Source organism: Carlito syrichta, unplaced genomic scaffold (genome assembly GCF_000164805.1).
Source record: "Carlito syrichta isolate Samal-C Ts95f unplaced genomic scaffold, Tarsius_syrichta-2.0.1 Scaffold118119, whole genome shotgun sequence".
Classification (NCBI taxonomy): domain Eukaryota; kingdom Metazoa; phylum Chordata; class Mammalia; order Primates; family Tarsiidae; genus Carlito; species Carlito syrichta.
The window spans coordinates 131,633-152,008 of record NW_007062215.1 but is presented as its reverse complement, the minus strand read 5'-3'; the positions used below and the strand labels follow the sequence as shown (position 1 = coordinate 152,008).

Below are 20,376 nucleotides of genomic sequence, written 5' to 3'. Positions count from 1 at the left end.
AAAAAAAAAAAAAAAAAAAAAAATTATTTTCATGAGATCTGAAATCATGTATTAAAAATATATAGACTATTATAACAAGTCATCAATACCATTCATTTGGTGGATGTTTTTACTACATTTAAGAAAACAAACAAACAGAAATACTTTTTACCACTCTGGATAATGGTTTGTGATCTGGAGAATCTACCATGGAGGGCAGTCATGTGCAGTGGGGTTTTCCCATCTTTGCTCTGAAATAATCAAACAAAAGAAAAATCTAAATTACTCCGTTATATTCATAAGAGGTAATCATTAGTTTTATTTGGAATATCTGCTTTCATCTTTATTTTCTATAACTATCACAAACATTAGGTTTAATAAAGCCTATGGAGGTAAAACAGCTGCTCAAAATTATAAACTAATCTTTGTTACTATGTGCATCATGAAGCACAAATATACAAAAACTCTATGCCTACAGTTTATAAGTGGGGAGGGGTACAGACAAGATGTGCTTTGCAAGTTTCAGACTCAAGAGTTTCACACTGTTACGATGTATTCGTTATAAGAAATCCTGAATCCTTCTTTGACAAAGGAAAAGTATCAGAATTAACTTCATGAACTTTGTGTGGATAAATAAACTGCCTCTATTAATTTGTTTATAATTATTTATAACAGATATTGTTAGTCATTTTCTCAAGCTAATTAATAAATCAGATTGGCTGTGCATATTTATAATTCATATAGAAATTCTAAAGAAGTTCAACATAGGAAGAAAAACAATCCCTGCCCAAGTTAGATGCTCTTTTTTGTCTTCCTGAAAATTTTTTGGTTAATAAAAACATACACGTGACCAACGTAAAGAAAAGAAGCCATTTTGCAATTCTGAAGCTCACAGCAATATTCAGCATGCCTTCTGACATGTTCTAAAAGTGAAATGTGATGGGTAGCCTAAGTTTATATCAACATTGTACAATGTAGATGTCCTCAAGAAGTCCTCACGCCATTGTAATAATAGAGTATTAGAACATCACAAATATCTACCTAGGTCATTGACTCCATAACTTTGTATGACTTTTTCAAGTAAACAGGCCATTTAACTGGCAAATAAACTAAAAGAAATAATTTCTCACTTTTTGGAGATGAAGTGAGAAGGGAGAGAGAAGGCCAAGAGGAGGCATACATGAGCTCTGGAGAGTCAGAATCACCTGAGGAAACGCATTTCTGCCACTTATCACAAGCAGCATTTTAGAAACATTGCCTAACTTTTTTGTGGCTTCACTTCCTCAACTGAAAATGAGGACAATACCATCTATATGTCACTGATCTGTTGTACAGAGTAAATAATCTTTGTAAAATACCTACATGACACACCAGTGCTAATGACAATATAAAACATCATTTTTATGTTATCATTATTGTTTAATGTGCTAGTTGTTATTCTCTCAACCAGAAAAAAAGTACACAAAAGAATTTTAACAAAAGGATTCCAGTTTGCCTGTTGAGAACGTTTCCCATATGACATATCTTATTTTTTTTCTTTTGAGTCAGGGTCTCAACTCTATCACCCAGACCAGAAGTGTAGTGGCACAATCACAGCTCAGTGCAGCTTTGGCCTCCTGGGCTCAGGCGATCTTCCACCTCAGCCTCCAGAGTAGTTGGGACTACAGATGTGCACCACCACACTCGGTTAATTTTTTGATTTTTTGATTTTTTTTGGGTGTGTGTAGAGACAAGGCCTCACTATGTTGCCCAGGCTCGACTCAAACTCTTGGGCTCGACTCAAACTCCTGGGCTCAAGCGATCCTCCTCCCCAGACTCCCAAAGTGCTGGGATTACAAGCGTGAGCCACTGCACCCCGCCGACATAGCTTAATTTTTAATGTTAAATCTTTTACCTATAGTCACTTTTTACAGACAAGAAAAACAACAAAACAAAACTTGCAATGAAATGTGAATTCATAAAACGATGAAATATGAAGATAGAACTATAGCTTATAACGACAGTTCAAGTGCAGGGAAAAGGTGTGCACGCAAGTGAGGTAATCTGCAGTCAGGCAATCCACACAGTCAGCCAAGTCACAAACCAGACCTGTGCTGCCTTGCAAACCCATGTGTTTTACCTTGACCACTTTGCAAGACAACTAGTTCAAAACCGAGAAGCGGATTTATAAACTTAAGTTCACGTTCCAATTTCTAGTCATCTATAGTTTGATCAAAGTGAGAAACAACATAATGGAGAACAGGGTAGGAGGAAAAGAGGAAGCGAGCAGAAAGAGGCACTGTTGCAGGAGCACAAGGGTTAGCAGGCTTAAAGTTTTATGGCAAAGAACAAGGTTGGGTGTCCCTTCAGTCCATCAATAAACACAGATTTGATAAATACAAGAAATGCAGGTGTTAGGAATGAACATGTTTTTGCAGTTGAAAATGCACAGTTATCAACAATTTTTGTGTAACTGCAGAGCTGGAAGGGACCTTAGACGTCTTCAGCATGGAAAACGTGGTTCAACAGAACTTGGCAATAAAATAATTGCACAATATAAAATATTGGACAATTCTACATAAATGGGATGTCATATAGCCTGAGGCAAGATCAAGGCAACTCTCATGAAATCTATTTAGATAGTCTATCGCCTTCACATCTACTTAAAGATATCTTAACCCCTTTGCTAAAAAATTCCCTTGTCGTATATGAAGTCCATCACCAAATTTTATAAATCATTATGGCGGTCAATTCAAACAGGACTGCTGGTCTCAGCATTTTACTATAAGTGAGCCTCTTTTTTTTTTTCTTCTTTTTTTTGAGTTGGAGTCTTACTCTGTTGCCCAGACTGGAGTGCAGTGGCCAGTCCCGGCCCCTGCAGCCTCGACATGCTGGGCTCTGGCGATCCTTCCGCCTCAGCCTTCCAAGTAGCTGGAATTACAGGCGCATGCTACCACGCCCGGCTAATTTTTTGATTTATTGTAGAGATGAGGTCTCGCCAAGTTGCCCAGGCAGGTCTCGAACCCACGGGCTCAGGCAATCCACTCACCTCAGCCTCCCAAGGCGCGGGATTACAGGCTGAGTCACCAAGCCCGGCTAAGTGAGCCTCTTACACAACAGATCCTCAAGTCTAAATTTCAAAAGAAAATACAGACTTAAAAAAAACAACCACAGGTACGATAGTCAATCATGCAATACTGACATGAATCAAGTGACTCATTATCATCAATTTGTATTAAGTATCATGCCTAAATGGCACATATAAAACACGAAAGCTAATCTCTAGCCTTCAAAGACAGCAAACACCACATAAACAAATAAATGACACTTGAGAGTGAATACAAAAAAATGATTTTCACTATGGACACTTTGTCATAAATAGGTCTCACAGAGACTGAAAAAAGTTTTAGGTTGTGATCCTTGATTTTGAGAATGTAAAGATAATTTCTAAATTTTTATTTTTAAAATATCCTAATTTTCAACAAAAATATATTACTGAGCCTTTAGGAAAAAAGTAACTAACTTTTTCTCCTTACAGAGTTTAGATATTTTTCTGGGTTTTGACTGTCTAAACAACAGGAATTCTTCAAATTAAAATAAGCAGTTCAACTGGGCATGGTGGATCACGCCTACAATCTCAGCACTTTGAGGCCGAGGTGAGAGAATTGCTTGAGCCCAGGAATTCAAGATCAGCTTAGGCAACATAGCAAGACCTTGTCTCTACAAAAAAATTGAAAAATTAACCACCTATAATCCCAGTTACTTGGGAGGTTGAGGTAGGAGGTTTGCTTGAGCCCAGCAGTTTGAGGGTGCAGTGAGCCATGATTGTGCCACTGCACAACAGTCTAGGCAACAGGGTGAGAATTCAACTAAAAAAAAAAAAAAAAAAAAAGGCAGTCCAAACTCATCATTAATAAATTTCTTAGTAATTGCCTATATGTTTTTTTTAAAAAGTGTTAGCAGGCGATTTGATTGAGAACTGAAACTTTAAACAAGGCACAGATTAACCCTAAGCATAATAGGGACTCTTTATGACACCTCACACCCCTCCTTGGTCCCTTAGGTGAGAGAGGGCAATTTCAAGCAATGACCTAACTGCACATGGACTTGATGCTGCTCCCACTGGCAGAGTGGGTCAGTGGCATCATTAAAGGCTCCAATGAAGTTAGGGAAGAAAACGGACTCCTTTCTCTGTCAGCCTGAAAGCCACTGGTTCATAAACCTGCAGAAGGAGCTGAAATCTAATGTGATTAAAACACTCTGAAAACCACAGTTTAAGCTTAAATGTTTTTATGAAACCTAAATGGTTTAATTTTGTTTGTGGTTTCCTTGTCTTCATACCATAAGATACGGTTTGGCAAGTGCTGAAAGTAAGAATTGATAAATTAATACAGAAACAACTAGTGAAAGCATCTTAGAAAATCTAAAATGACGATTATGCATTATAAAATAGCAATGCTCCAAACCATAATAGCATGTGCTTTGTCACAGAATTGTACAGTGAAAGCACATTCATTCATTCCTTTGAGATTGGGTCTTGCTGTCACCTAGGTTGGAGTGATCACAGTTCACTGTGACCCCAAACTCCTGGGCTAAAGCAATGCTATGGTAAAACTCTCCCAAAATGCTGGGATTACAGGTATGAGCCACCACACATGGAAAAAATTCTCACATAAAACCCAAATGCTTACATACTGATATTGCTTTTTTCCCTAATAGTATGAAAAATTTCTAAAGAGAAATACTGAAAAACGTCAAAAGACTTAGAGAGAAAACATTCATGTACATACTATCTAGAGTCTACCATTTATGTTTTACTGTATGGTCTTTATGATATACCCATCTATCATTCACCCAATTATTTGATGTTCTTTAAAATTAGTTGCAGACATCACTACATGTCACCTCTAAACACCTTGGTATGCATATCATGAAATAGGGTTCAAGGCTCAACATCTGCTTAGGTCTTTTTTCTTCTCAGAGAAAATGTACACGCAGTAAAGCATATAAACGTACAACCTTATGAGTCACCTCATCTATATAATACAAAGCTCTGCCAAAACACAAAACATCACCCTCATCCCAGAAAGTTCCCTCGTGTTCCTTACCCAGTAGATCCCGTCTCTCAGAAGCAACAATTGGCCTGATTTTCTTTCAACTATGGATTCTGGAACCCCATATAAATAGAACTTCATCTGTTCTAGAACCTTCATAGATGGAAGGAGCGTATATACCCTTGTGCAAGGCTTTCATGTAGCACAGTATCTTCAAGATTCATCCACATCTTGAGTTAACAGTGAAATCCTAAACACGTAAGGTTGGATTCTGCTTCTGTTCATACCTTCATGTTGACATCAGCCCCGTTGCCAACCAGCAGCTCTAAACACAGTGCTCCATGTGTTGACGCAGCGGCAAAGTGCAAAGGCGTAAATCCCTTTTCATTCTTCTGATTCACAACAGCACCACAGTCTATAAGCTCATTCACTACAACATCCTGTCCATTATAGCAAGCCACATGAAGAGGTGTATTTCCATAGGCATTTGGTTCATTCATCTATTGGAAGGGGAAAACGTGAAGGTTAAAGAAGCAGCTAATTATTGTTGTGGTGAGCTATTTTAGCAACCTCGTGATTGTAGTCAAATTATAAAAGTGAGACAAATACACAGATGAGGCTTCTAAGTCTACAGCTCATTTAAAATAATCAACATTAACAACAAGCATTTTGGGGTTATACAGATTTTGTACATTCAGGGAACATAATTTGCATATACAATGTCTACCTCATGATGAGATTGAATGATACCCACAGAGATATTTTAGGAAAATGAAAACCAAAATAGTGTGTGCTTGAAAGCCCTCCAGGTAAGGGAATGACTACAGAACTAATTCAAAGAATCATGTAAAGTGAACACAAACTGAAGGCTCTCAGGTATATTCAATAACATGCATGCTTTCCATGTCTTCCCTTTGCCATGAAAAAAGACTAGCTTTAGTGATGAAGCACAGATCACATGTTCAAAAATCAAGTGGCACGCTCTTCTACTTATTGATCATGTTTTGCTACAAATCTGGCTCTAAATATTTTCCTGCTTCACATGTTGGTATTTTATCACAAGGCAAGAATGAGAAATAATTCATGAGACTCAAATTCAAGTCTTTTTTCTTTTCTGCTTCTAATAAATAAAATAAAGTAAGGGAGTACTTCACAGTTTATAGGAATTCCAGGAAGTAAAGGATTTGACCTTGTCCAAGGGGAAGTCTGGCCTTTGCCCTGGCTTCAGGGAGGTCATCTATGGTAACTCTGGCAGCAGTGCTCCTGCTCTGGATCACGAGGTACCTGGGTACTTAGAGATGGAAACCGAGCAATTGCACCTAGGGAGTGGAGCCCCAGCAGAACTGAAGACAGAGGTCAGGTAGAAAAGCTTCGTGCACAATGACTGCCACACATGGACGCTGGAAGGGAATGTGTCCTAATTCCAGAGGAGGAGACTCAGCTCTGGCTGAGCTTAATTTGTATCCTGTCCCTGCAATAAACTGCTACTGTAAGTACACAGCTTTTAGGGCGTAATGTGAGCCCTTCTCCTGAATTAGGAGACCATTATTAAAATGGTTTCAGAAGCCCCCCTCAACCTGTAGTGGTGTAAGTGATGGTAGCCTTGTGTGAAGACTCTCTCCCAATCTTGTATTTGACTTCCCCCTTATTGCCACTTTAACTAATATTCTCTTTTCTGAGATCACTCATAACAGAAATTGGAGGAAGTAAAAAACTGTATGCAATTTTAATCAATGTACCTGGATGCTGTAACCAAAGCCAGCAGAGAAACACTGAAAAGATTCTCCCTAAGAGGCTCCAGAAGGAACCAACTTGCTGACATCTTGATTTAGAATGCCTATACTCTAGAACACTGAGAGATCAAATTTCTGTTGTTTTTAGTACCCCAGTTTGTGGAATTTGTTATGGTACCCCTAGGAAACTAAAAAACCACGGAAGTGGAGGACATATGTCACTAAAAGACTGGAAGTCTGACGGCTTACTTTGAGTAACACAGAGCAGCCCGAGTTAAGCCATACGAGGAGGGACTTAAAACAGTGACCAGAAACAAGGTTGCCTCACTTATCTAGATCAGGGCTCTGTGTCTTTCAAGGCATCGTTTTACTCTGCTTGAAAAGATCTACAGAAAATTCTCGAGCTGAAGTGAAACCTGTCTCTCTTTTGCATTTTAAAGATCCTACAGAGTAACAATATATATGAACGTTTCCAACTTTTTCTTGTGATGCCCACATTTTCAATACTTACAAGCTTGTTTCAGGCAGTTTCATGTGGTCCTCAAATTGAGAGTCCAGCTAGTCCTACAATTCAGTCACATAATTTTTTGTCCAATCAGACTACCACCTACTTTTTCTTAGGTTTTTGTAGTTCTCTAAACTGCCTTCCTCTAACAGAATCTTATCCTCTCTCCACTCACTTTCTGTTATGAAGAACCAGTGACTGTGTCAGAATTCTACCTAAAATCAGAGTAAATGTGTTAAGCATGGGCCTGGCCCAGTGGCTTATGCCTGTAATCATGCCAACTTGGGAGGTCATGGGGGGAGGACTCCTTGCTTGAGGCCAGGATTTCTTGAGACCGGCCTGGGCAACATAGCGAGACACTATCTCTACAAAAAAATTAGCCAGGCATAGTGGTGCATAGCTGTAGTATTACCTACTTGGGAAGTTGAGGAAGAAGGATCACTTGAGCCCAGGAGTTGAAGGCTGCAGTGAGCTATAACAGCGCTACTGCACTCCAGCCTGGGAGACAGAGCGAGACCGTTTCTAAAATACAAAAATAAATGCTAAGAGGGGAAGAAAAATTATGAGAGAGTGTATGTGTGTTTTCTGAGTTGGAGTCTCACTCTGTCGCCCAGGCTGGACTGCCATGGCATGCTCACAGCCACTCCAGCATCGACCTGCTGGGCTCAGGCAATCCTTCCGCCTCAGCCTTCCAAGTAGCTGGAACTACAGGAGCGCGCTACCACATCGGCTTAGTTTTTGATTTATTGTAGAGATGAGGTCTTGTCAAGTTGCCCAGGCTGGTCTCGAACCCCTGGACTCGGCAATCCTCTCGCCTTGGCCTCCCATAGTGCTGGGATTACAGGCTTGAGCCACCGTGTCCAGCCAATGTGTGTTTTTAGAAGATGGCCTGTGAAAGCTACAGGAATCCTAAGCTATCTCAATTCAGGAACTAACTATATCCAGATAAAGAAACATCCCTTTTTAAGAAAACAGATTATATAGTAAGGAACACTTTGCTTGGTGGGCAAAAGCCTCCTGTTTCCCCGCCTAGCTCTTGCTAATATCCTGTAATACCAACTGCTGGTCATTTAAAGAGCGTATCAGATGAGACAAAAAAGACAAACACAACCCAGCTACCTAGCCCAGGCGCATCACATCTACTGGTTCCCATAGATGAAGTGGAACTATAGAGCCTAGAAAGGGATAAAGAAGAAACACTGGAAATCAACCACACATCTTTGGAATGTATTTTGCCTCTGAACATTCTTTGACTATTCACAAGACTTGGCAAAAAAAAAAATCAGTGACCAGAGGTTACATTAAGGACTTCCGATACACAGTTAAAAGACAAAAACATTACTGTATAAAACATCTCTTAAACCTGAAAGACCTTCTGTCAACAATAAAAATAAAAATGCTCCATGATTGAACCTGTTTGGTCCATACACCTACATCCACTCCAAGATCTAGAAGGTACTTGACAACGCTGATCATTCCACTGGAGGCTGCAGCGTGGAGAGGCGTGTATGATTTCTTATCCTTGCACGTCACTTCAGCTCCATGCGCCACAAGCAATTTCACTACTTCAATGTGACCTAAAAATGTGTTTTTGAAGAAAAAAATAAAAAGGATGAACGTACGAAAAATGTTAAATATAAACCTGAATACCTTTAAAGAAATTGAAAAAATGCAAACCAACTATGTAATGCATGATAAGTCACCAGTAAATCACGCTATAACTTGAGAGAGGATAGAAGGAAAACATAAAGAATTCAGAATAATTTTGATAACTGTTGTCCCTAAATTATAATAACTAAATATATAACTAAAAATAATGTTGGTCCTCCACATGTTAGTTCTACATCTACAGATCCAACCAACTGCAGAGTGAAAATATTTGAAAAAATAAATTTAAGATGCAGCATAATGATTATTTACATTGTAGCAGGTATTATGAACTCAGTTTTTTATCTCTAATGCTGGTATACCTTGTTTTATGTGCTATATTGTGCTCTGCAAATACTGAATCTGGTTTTCACAAATAGAAGGTCTGTGGCAACCCTGCACTGAGCATGACTTTAATTTTAGTAGCGCTTTGATTTTTTATTTCATGGCTATTTTGTATAAAGAAGTCTGGGCTTTAAGTGTATCTGTCACTCCCATTATGCACACTGCACCCAGCAGCGAATGTTTCATGTCCCCCTTTCCGAGTCTCCAATGTCCTTTATGTCATTCTATACACCTTTGCAGACCATTAGCTTAGTTTTCACTTATAAATGAGAGCATGCAATACTCGGTATTCTTTTCCTGCATTACTCCACTTAGGACAATGGTCTCTAATTCCATCCAAGTTGCTGCAGAAGTCATAATTTTGTTCTTTCTTACAGGGGAGCATTCCATGGTATATATATATACACTATATTTTCATTATCCACTGATCAGATGATAGGCATTTAGGGTCATACTACATCTTTGCAATTGTGAATTGTACTGCAATAAACATCTCAGTGCAGGTGTCTTTTCTGTATAATGACCTCTGTTCCGTTGGGTAGATACCCAGTCCTGGGACTGCTGGATCAAATAGAAAAATCAACTGTTAAGTTTTTTGAGAAATCTCCACACTGATTTTCTCAGAGCTCATACCAAGTTACATCTCCACTAAAAGCACATGAGCATTCCCTTTTCACTGCATACACACCAACATCTATTTTTTTGTTTTTTTAATAATGGTCATTCTGACTGGTATAATCTGGTATCTAACTTCCCTGACAATTAGTAATATTGAGCATTTTTCCAGGTTTGTTGGCCGTTTGGATATCTTCTTTTGAGAGACGTCTGTTCATGTCATTGGCCCATTTTTTAATGGAGCTATTTTTATTTTTTCTTGCTGATTTGTTTGAGCTCTTTGTAGATTCTGGATGTTAGTCCTCTATCAGATGTATTGTTTGTGACTACCTTCTCCTGCTAATAGGTTACTCTGTTTATTTCTTTTGTTTTGCAGAAGATTTTCAGTTTAATTAAGTCTTGTTCATTTTTGATTTTATTGCATTTGCTTTTGCTGTCTTAGCCATTTATTCTTTGCCTAGGTCAACGACCAGAAGTTCTTCCTAGGTTTTCCTCTAGGATTTTGTGGTTTCAGGTCTGACATTTAGGTCTTCAATACAGCTTGCATTAGTGAGAGATAGGGACACGATTTAATTTTTTTGCATGTGGCTATCCAATTCTCCCAGCGCCATCTGAATAGGGTATCCCTTCTCTGGTGTATGTTTTTGCATGCTTTGTCAAAGATCAGTTGGGTGTAGGCATTTGGGCTTATTTCTGGATTCTCTTATCCTGTACCACTGGTTCATGCGTCATGATATTTGTGCCAGTACCATGCTTCTTTGGTTATTATAACCTTGTAGTATAATTTGAAGTCAGGTAATGTGATGTCTCCAGCTTTGTTCTGTTTGCTTAGGACTGTCTTGGCTATTCAGCTCTTTTTTGGTTCCACATGAATTTTAGGTTTTGTTTTTTTTAATTCTGGGAAGAATGACATTGGTAGTTTAATATAGATTGTGTTGACTCTGTAGATTTCTTTGGGTAGTATGATCATCTTAACACTGCTAACTCTTTCAATCTGTAAGAGTGGGATGTTTATCCATTTGTTTGTATCCTCTATAATTTCTTTCATCAGTGTTTTATAGTTCTCCTCAGAGAGGTCAGGTCTTTCAACTCCTTGGTTAAATATATTCCTAGGCATTTTATTTTTTTGCAGCTATGTAAATGGAACTGAGTCCTTAATTTTACTCTCGGCTTGGTTGTTATTGGTATACAGCAGTGCTACTGATTTGTATGTGTTGCTTTTATAACCTAACACCTTACTGGATTCGTTTTACTAAGCTCAGGAGTCTTCTGAAGAGTCTCCAGGATTTTCGAGTAAAAGAGCATATCACTGACAAACAGAGATGGCTTGATTTATTCTTTTCCAATTCGGATATCCTGTATTTTTTTTTATCTTGCCTGACTGCTCTGGCTAGGACTGCCGAGCATGTCTGTTGGCAACATTTCTCCATTAGCCTGTGCTCACTTCATGTTTCTATTTCACATTTTGGCATTCCTCACAATATTTCAAACCTCTTCATTATTATTATATTTGTTCTGGCGATTTTTGATCAGCGATCTCTGATGTTACTAATGTAATTGTTTTGGGGCACCATGAACCGTACCCATATAAGATGGTGACTGCTCCATTCCTCCATCTGTCTCCCTCTCTTTGGGCCTCTCTATTCCCTGAGATGCAAACAATATTGAAATTAGACCAAATCATAACCCTATGGTGGCCTCTGAGTGTTCAAGTGAAAGAAGGTTACACAATCATTCCTCTGAATTCAAAATTATTAAGCTTGTTGAGGAAGGCATGCTGACAAATGAAACACGCCAAAAACAAGGCTTCTTGTGCCAGTTACCAAGTGGCAAATGCAAAGAAAATGTTCTAAAGGAAATTAAAAGCACTATTCCAGTTAACACATGAATGATTAAGAAAATGAAATAGCCTTACTGCTGATCTGGAGAAAGTCTGAGTGATCTGGAGAAAATTTGAGTGGTCTGGATAGATCAAACCTGTCACAACATTCTATTAAGCCAAAATCTAATCCAGAGCAAGGCCCTCCCTCTTTTCAATTCTCTGAAGGCTAAGAGAGGTGAGGAAACCACAGAAGAAAAGTTGGAAGCCACCAGAGGTTGGTTCATGAGGCTTAAGGAAAGAAACTGGCTGGGCACAGTGGTTCGCTCCTATAATCCCAACACTTTGGGAGGCAGAGGTGAAAGGACTGCCTGAGCCCAGGAGTTCAAGACCATCCTGGGCAACTTGGTGAGACCTCATCTCTACAATAAATAAACAAAATCAGTTGGACACGGTGGCACGTGCCTGTGGTTCCAGCTACTTGGAAGGCTGAGGCAGAAGGGTCACCTGAGCCTCCACATCACAGGTTGAGGCTGTGGTGGCTTGTGAGCGTGCCCCACTGCACTCCAGCCTGGGTGATGGAGACTCTGACTCAAAAAAAGAAAAGAAGAAAGAAGAAAAGAAGCTGTCACCATGGCATCAAAGTGCAAGGTCAGCAGCAAGTGCTGATGGAGAAGCTGCAGCAAGTTCTCTAGAAGATCTAGCTGAGATCATCGATGAAGGTGGGCAAACTAAACAACAGATTTTCAGCGCAGACGAAGCAGCCTTCTGTTGGAAGATGTCATCGAGGACTTCCATAGCTAGAGAGGAGAAGTCAACGCCCAGCTCCAAAGCTTCAAAGGATAGGCTGACTCTCTTGTTAAGGGCTGATGCAGCTGGTAACTTTAAGTTGAAGCCAGTGCTCATTACCATTCTAAAAAATCCCAGAGCCCTTCAAAATCATGTTAAATCTACTGTCTGAGCTCTAAAATGGAACAAAGTCTGGAGGACTGCATATCTCTTTACAGCATATCTCTTTACTGAATACTTTAAAGTCCACTGTTGAGATCTACTACTCAGAAAAAAAAAGATTTCTTTCAAATATTACTGCTCACTGACAAAGTACCGGTTCACTCAAGAGCTCTGATGAAAAAAAGGAGATTAATGTTTTCATGCCTGCTAACACATTAATTCTGTGGCCCACATATGAAAGAGCAATTTTGACTTTCAAAGTCTTATTATTCAAGAAAAGCTTTTTGTAAGGCTACAGATGCCACAGACAGTGATTCCTCTGATGGATCTGGGCAAAAAACCTGAAAACCTTTTGGTAAGGATTCACCATTCTAGCTGCCATTAAGAACATTCATAGTGGGAAGGTGGGGCAGGGGCAAAATATCAATATTTACAGGAGTTTGAAAGAAGTTATTCTAACCCTTATGGATTACTTTGAGGGGTTCAAGACTTCAGCTCAGGAAGTACTGTAGATAGGGTGGAAATAGCAAGATAACTAGAATTAAGAGCGAAGTCAGAAGATGTGACTCAATTGTTATAATTTCATGATAAAACTTTAACAAATGAGGAGTTACTTCTATATGGATGAGCACAAAAAGGTGATTTCTTGAGATGGAACCTACTTCTGGTGAAGATGCTGTGAACATTATTGAAATGACAACAAAGGACTTAGGATATTCCAAAAACTTAGTTGGTAAAGCAAAGCAGGGTTTGGGAAGACTGACTCCAGTTTTGAAAAAAAATTATGTGGGTAAAGTGCCATCAAACAGCACAACATGTTACACAGAAACTGTCCATGAAAGGAAGAGTCCAGAGATGAGGCAAATTTATTTTTGTTTTATTAAGAAACTGCCATAGCCACCCAACCTTCAGCAAATATCTACATTAAGGCAAAACCCTTTACCAGCAGAGAGATTACAACTTGCTGAAGACTTGGATGATTGTTAGCAGTTTTTAATAATAAAATATTTTTTAACCAGCTATATATACTGTTATTTTTAGACATGCTGCTATTGCACACAACAGACTAAAATATAGTATTAACATGTCATTCATTGAGACAGGAGCTTGCTCTGTTGCCCAGGCTGGATGGAGTACAGTGGTACTATCATGGCTCACCACAACCTTGAATACTGGGCTCAGGAGGATCATGTGAGCCTCAACCTCCCTAGGAGCCAGGACTACAGGTATACAAAACCACACTCGGCTAAGTTCTGAAGACTTTTTGTAGAGACAGGGTCTTTCTTATAGCGCCCAGGCTAGTCCAAAACTTCTGGCCTCAAGCAATACTCCCACCTCAGTCTCCCAAAATGCTGGGATTACAGGAGTGAGGCTAATGTGTTTGGCCTAAACATATTTTTTATGTAACCGGGAAACCAAAAAATTTGTGTGACTTGTTTTATTGTGATGCTATTTCCTCATGATAGTCTAGAATCAATCCCATAATATCTCTGAGATATACCTGCATAAGACATTAGTTTCTATTTCTCTGCCTTACTGGAATCTTCTACTTGTAAATCTGGGAATGACCTGGGCTGGTTCCTAAAGAATGTTAGGTAATTAGAACATGCAGCTGCAAACCTCTTTTCCTGTATTATTTCCCCCAGATGTTCTTAACCAACTTAGTCTGCTGTTTACCCTTGTAATAATCAGAACAGGCTAGGTTATACTGTGCTGTGGTTAACAACCAACTATTAAAGTTCAGAACCCTAACGCTTTTATTTCTCATTCATACTGTAACAGGTTAGGAGAAGGGTTCTGCTCAGTGACTCAAGGGTCAGGCTCATGTAACAGACATCATTTTGAATGCGGCTGGTCACTATGCTGGAATGGGGAACAGACTTCATCGGTAATTAAACGTTCAACCCAGAAGTGACACTGCTTTCAACTCATTAGCCAGCACTAGTCTTAACACCCCCCCTCAACTGTACAAAAAGGCCAGACTGGGGACCAAGTATCTAGAAGGTAAGAGAACCACCATTCTTCTTCTGTAACTTCTCACTTTTTTAAAAAAACACATTCAAGTATATAGTACTTTTTTCCTCTCCCCAATCCTTCCCACCTCTGGGTCCTTGTTCAGGAGAGTCTCTTCTTATGTGGGATGTGCTTCTTTTATGGCTCCACCCCATCACTACTGCTAGTCCCTGAAGGCCCTTGTCAGATTCCATCTTCCCTGAGCAACCCAGTCATCTCTTTCCCTAGAAGCCATATAAGCCTTGTGATGTTTCTTAAAGTGAATAACTAATTACTCTTAATTACTTTGTATGTATTAGTCTCCAAATACATTATATACCTTCAAAGGATTGTAGGTTCTATTTCTTGGTATATTCCATTGGGCAAGAGCAGGATTATATACAAAACAAGCACCCAATAAATATTTGCTACTTTAAAGAAATTGCTTGTGATACCATTTTAAAAATCCCTTCATAAAGACTGAGCACATAAAGTTAACAAACTATAAAATGATGCTTTCTTTTTTTTTTTTGAGTATGAGTCTCACTCTGTCACCCAGGCTGGAGGGCAGCGGCATGCTCATGGCCACCGCAGCCTTGCTCTGCTGGGCTCAGGCAATCCTTCTGCCTCAACCTTCCAAGTAGTTGAAACTATGGGCACGCACCACCATGCCCGGTGAATTTTTTGATTTATTGTAGAGATGAGGTCTCACCAAGTTGCCTAGGTTGGTCTTGAACCCATGGGCTCAGGCAATCCTCCACCTTGGCCTCCCAAAGTGCTGGGGTTACAGGCATGAGTGACCATGCCGGGCCTTAAAATGATGCTTTCAAAACCAGTCCCCCTTCTCCAAAGAGGTTAAATCAGAATACTGTGAGATACATAAAAATTCAGGACGATTTAGTTGTTTACATATAAATTGAAAGGAAGCACTTATAGAAACCTAGAATAATCTTAGTTTAGCATAGTCTTTTTGCCTCAGCATAACTATTTTTGCTTAGACTTTACCCCTGACAGGCCTTGAATGTAGCACAGATTAGACACAGATATGATAAATTTCCAATAGGCAGGGTTTTAGGAAGCGTTCATTTTACCGCAGGCCAAGTTGGCAGCCTACCTCACCCCTTGGCAAACCTCCATCAGATGCAAGACCAACGGCCCTTCAATTCATGGTTTAGCATAATAATCTCCAGGAACTTGAAACTTTCAGGTTCCTTGTCAAGGCCAAAGTCAGAGATGATAATTTTAGGGTCAAGGAGTTTGTGGATTGCAAATGTCTGACAAGTCTCTTGCAGTGCAGGAACATCCCCTCCCCTTGTCTCCACCCATCTAGCCTACCACCTGAGGGCATGAGATGCTAATGTCTAGCTACATCAACATCTAAGACTCCTGTGGCTACAATCAACATCAAAGACCCACAGCCTAACCCTAGCCCTATCCTAACCCTACCCCCAAAGCCCTTAAATGTATCCAGTTCTTGGTCCTTTGATGCCACACTTGCCTCTGAGTGTGGTTCTAACCTGTGAAAGGTGAACAATCAGCTTTACTTCTTTCTACATTCTTCCTTGTGCAACCTCGCGTTATTCCCGTGGCACTGGCACCAGCCCACCTCGCCACAGTTTTCCTTTCCAGAAATTATCAATTACAGTGGATCATTTCCACTTCTTTCTCCCCAATTCAATAGGAAACATTAACATTTCAAGGAAAAGCACAAAAAGGAAGCCTACCAAAAGATAAAGTGCCAAATTAAGCATGGCCGAGTCACTGTGCCTAGCCTTTTTTTTTTTTAAAAAAGGAAAGAAAGTTCTGGAGTAAAATAAATGACATTGTTCCAGTTAGGTTAACTCTGGCCAGAACAAGTGTGTGTCTTCCTTATCAATTTACAGAATGATACAACCAAGGGGACTAAATTTCATTTAATTCATCTAGGTCTATTTTTAGAATGGCATTGAGCAGACATAAATAGCATTCATAATTCAGTAGTCAATGATAACACCCTCTTAAACGTTATATCTATGCAATGTGAACGTGATAAACATAATCACTATCCTTCTGAAATTTGGAGAATTTCCTTTATTTTTCTTTTGCTCATGAATGTAAGAAAAGTAAAATGAGCTATATTTAGAAGTTTTGGGGAAAGGAAGAGAAAAAACACCATTTTGCATCCATTCAGATGACACATGGCTTCAAGAACATACAACGTAATGAATTGTTAATTGAAAGAAGGGACCCTGAGAAACTTAGAATAAATTTAGTTTACATTTAGCCTCAGCATAGGCATCTTTACTTAGCCTGACACACTTTGAATCTAGCACAGGTTAGAGGACACAGACAGATAAATTTCCAATAGGCAGGTTTTAGGGAGTGTTCAGACATTTTACTGCAAGCTGGCAGACTACCCCACCCCCTCAGCAAATCTCTATCAGATGCAAGAAAAGGACAGCTCAACCTTTCAATTCATGGTTCAGCATAATAATCTCCGAGAAACTGTCAGGTTCCTTGTCAAAGGTGGAAGGTCAAAGAGCCCCTTAGCTGGCCAAAGCCATAAAAATGATAACAGATCCCCTTTTCACTAAGGAGCTTGCGGACTGGAAATGTCTGACAGGTCTCTTGCAGGAAAACCCCCTCCCCTTGCCTCTTCCCATCTAGCCCACCATCATGGTAGCAATCATGTGACTAACCCACATCTGCCTGCTGTCCATCACCTGACACCTGTACTTGTGTATCCTGTCCCTTCGTGATGGCGTGGAGCAGACCACCACCCAATCACCTTAATGACCACCCCCCATCAAAGGGAAAGATTAAAAGGACTCAACCACCAGCAACCAACTGCCATTGCCTTGCTAAGCTATGGTTAAGGCCATGTTTCCTGGCTTTGGCCCCCTCCCCTACCTTGGGGAGGTCAATCTCCTTTCTCTCTCTCAAATTTACTTTCTAAGTAAACTATATTTTCTAATCTAACCTCTGTGCAATTCTTTGCATCTTTCACACAGCACTGGCTTGTTCACCATACACCCATACCCACGGAGGGCCCGACCTAACATTCTGGAGGGTTCTGCTGGGAGTGTAACCCTAACATTAATCAAGGTAATTACTAGTCATACATACTGTCTATGTCAAACTCCTCACAGCAAGATAACGTGAGGCAGACCTTGGCTGGATATTGTTAAAAGCACTAAAAGTAACAGAAAAGATGAACGTGTGAAGGGACCTTGATGAAGGCTGAAGGCAGGAGCAAGCCCAGGGTGGAGAAAAACAAGAACAATTCATTTGGGGAGGTGTGTGGCTAGGGAATTCAGACAGAGACCTCAAAAGCGTAACATATGAGGTAGGGTAAGACAGAAAGTGAAGGGAGTCTCAGCTAAGCAACGGAAGCCCAGAGTGACAGGCTGCGACAGCCTGTGAGAAAGAACTTATGACACAGAACCCCTCGTGTCTCTCAAACTCATGCCAAGGATCCTCAGAAAATAACCTAGAAGTGACAACAGCCTAGACTTCAGGCTTTTGTAAGATCAGTGACCAGTCTACAGCTTCCCACTTTTGCATGTTTGACTCTTTAATCTCATATGCCTAATACAGCTGAGTAATTTTAGAAGCAATGTGTCAAGACGCATCTCGTTTCGTGCTTAAAACATGTAGGGGTCCAAGAGAAACACAGAATATCTTTTTTCAACCACAACTAAGAGGCCTAAAAAGTAACACTTGGTGGGTCTGGGAAGACAAAGCCATTCTAGGTTCCCTGAGATACACACACACAACCATTCTAGGAGATCAACTAGAGGTGACCAACAAATCACTGGGTCACAATTTCATGAAAACATGTGTTTACTTAAGCTTATTTCTCTGGAGGTAAAGCCATGTGTGCTTTGTTTAACATATAAACCTTTTATCATAAGGTGTGCAGTTTCAAATCACACAGACTAGTTATTCCTAAACTGTCTTGAAGAATAAGCTGCACCAGAATACTCAGAACTCTTGAAGGCTTTAAGATGAAAAACTCTCTAGGCTGTGAGGAACTATCATGCCACAGAAGTGCCTCTGGCTGTTTTACCTTCAAGTAACACAAAAAAACTGCCCAATACATAACCAGAGGCAAAAATATTTGGTGTGAAAAACTAAGAGCCAAAGTTTTCAGCGTTTGGCTTTCAAAATAGGGACATCTGATAAGGATGTCAACCTTCATTTTTGATCTTCCTTTACACTCACACCAAAGGTCAGAATTTCAATGCAATAAGGATTCTACTGCTTTGGTTTCTTTTTATTACAGGCAAAGAATTTTCTTGGACCTTGGGGGTATCTATAACTAGTTTGGTATACATGTGTGTGTGTGTGTGTGTGTGTGTGTGTGTGTGTGTGTGTGTGTGTGTGTGTGTGTCTGTGTATGTGTATGTGTGTGTGTGTGTGTGTAGATCCACCTATCTAGAGAGAGTATATATAGCTGGCTTACATCTATTTTACAAAGTTATATAGTTGACCCTTGAATAACATGGGTTTAAACTGTATGGGCCCATTTGTATGTGATTTTTTTTCAACCAAACATAAATAAAAAATACAGTACTGGGGGTATGTGAAACCCGTGTACATGGAGAGCTGACTTTTCAGGCGGGTTCCCCAGAGCAGACTGTGGGACCTGAATAAGCGTGGACTTGGGTATACACGGGCAGTCCTGGAACCAACCCCCTCATGTATACTGTGGGACTAGCTGCACGGTTTTTGAAAATTGAAAAAAAAATTTTTGCTGTGTTGCCTAGGCTGGTTTTAAACTCCCTAGCCTCAAGTGATCCTCCCTGGCTTGGCCTTCCAAAACACTGGGATTACAGGCATAAACTGCTGTGCCTTGCCTCAACTCTATATTTTTAAAGTTAAAAACCTTCCACTGAATCTTTTGTTAATCTTTTATTTTTAAATGAGAGGCAGGAAAAACAACCCGAGTGCGGAAGCTAATGAGGATAAGCTATGACAATAAGAAAAGTGGCCAGCTAGCTGTTCCTGTGATACAGATGTGTGCTTGGTAAATCATGGGAAGAGACCAGTACTACACAGAAAACATGTCAGGGCATGTGTGGTTTTTTTCCTAGTCAGACAAGTCAAACTAGCAGAAATAGAGTTATAACCTCTGGCAGGAAGATAAAACGTCCTGAGCACCACAACTGCAAAGGGAGTTCTTTCTACTACCTCAAGAACCTCGAAAAATGAAAATCCACATTCATGGCCTTCTCCCAGAGGCACAGCCTCAGTCTTAGAGGACTTTAAAGGTTCATGGTGGGTTGTACTCCCTCCATGCTTAGAGGCCTACTTTCATCTACTCTGCTGCTTTTGTGCATTATAAAACATCCTGAGATAGGCTGATTTGCCTGATCTGCCTCTCCCTGGTCCTCCAAGTCATCCCAATTACTGTTCTTGTTAGCACTCTGGTCACACAGTTGCACAGGCTTTGAGTGGTCCAGCCCAGGCCTATCATTCCATGAGTTCTAGCCGTTTTATTTTTTGTTTTTATTTTTTGAATCAGAATCTCACTCTGTCGCCTGGGCTGGAGAGCAGTGGTATGCTCATAGCCACTGCAGCCTCATCCTGCTTGGCTCAGTTGGTCCCTCTGAGATAGAAAAAACAGGAATTAAGCAGGAAAGTGGACCTCGAGGGTCTTATCTTAAGTAACTGCTTCCCATCTCTGCTTCTGTAAATACGCTGCAAGTAAGCAGCTACATGCCATTTTCCTTAACTGTAATCTCTATTTCTGTAAACATGCTTTATTATACCTCA

General features: G+C 40.0%; 1 protein-coding gene across 2 annotated transcripts in view; it reads right to left on the bottom strand.

Moving 5' to 3' along the window:
• ANKRD28 (ankyrin repeat domain 28) overlaps positions 1 to 20,376 on the bottom strand; it is a 123,601-nt gene that overhangs the window by 40,452 nt on the left and 62,773 nt on the right. The window contains exons 7-9 of one of the 2 annotated variants that reach the window (XM_008047912.2): positions 8,685 to 8,827; positions 5,300 to 5,512; positions 152 to 230 (exon numbers count right to left, since the gene is read on the bottom strand). In XM_008047912.2, coding sequence (XP_008046103.2) covers positions 152 to 230; positions 5,300 to 5,512; positions 8,685 to 8,827 — 435 coding nt within the window. Of the gene's footprint in view, positions 1 to 151; positions 231 to 5,066; positions 5,093 to 5,299; positions 5,513 to 8,684; positions 8,828 to 20,376 lie in introns of those variants that run through there. The other variant, XM_021707478.1, reaches the window with a different exon arrangement.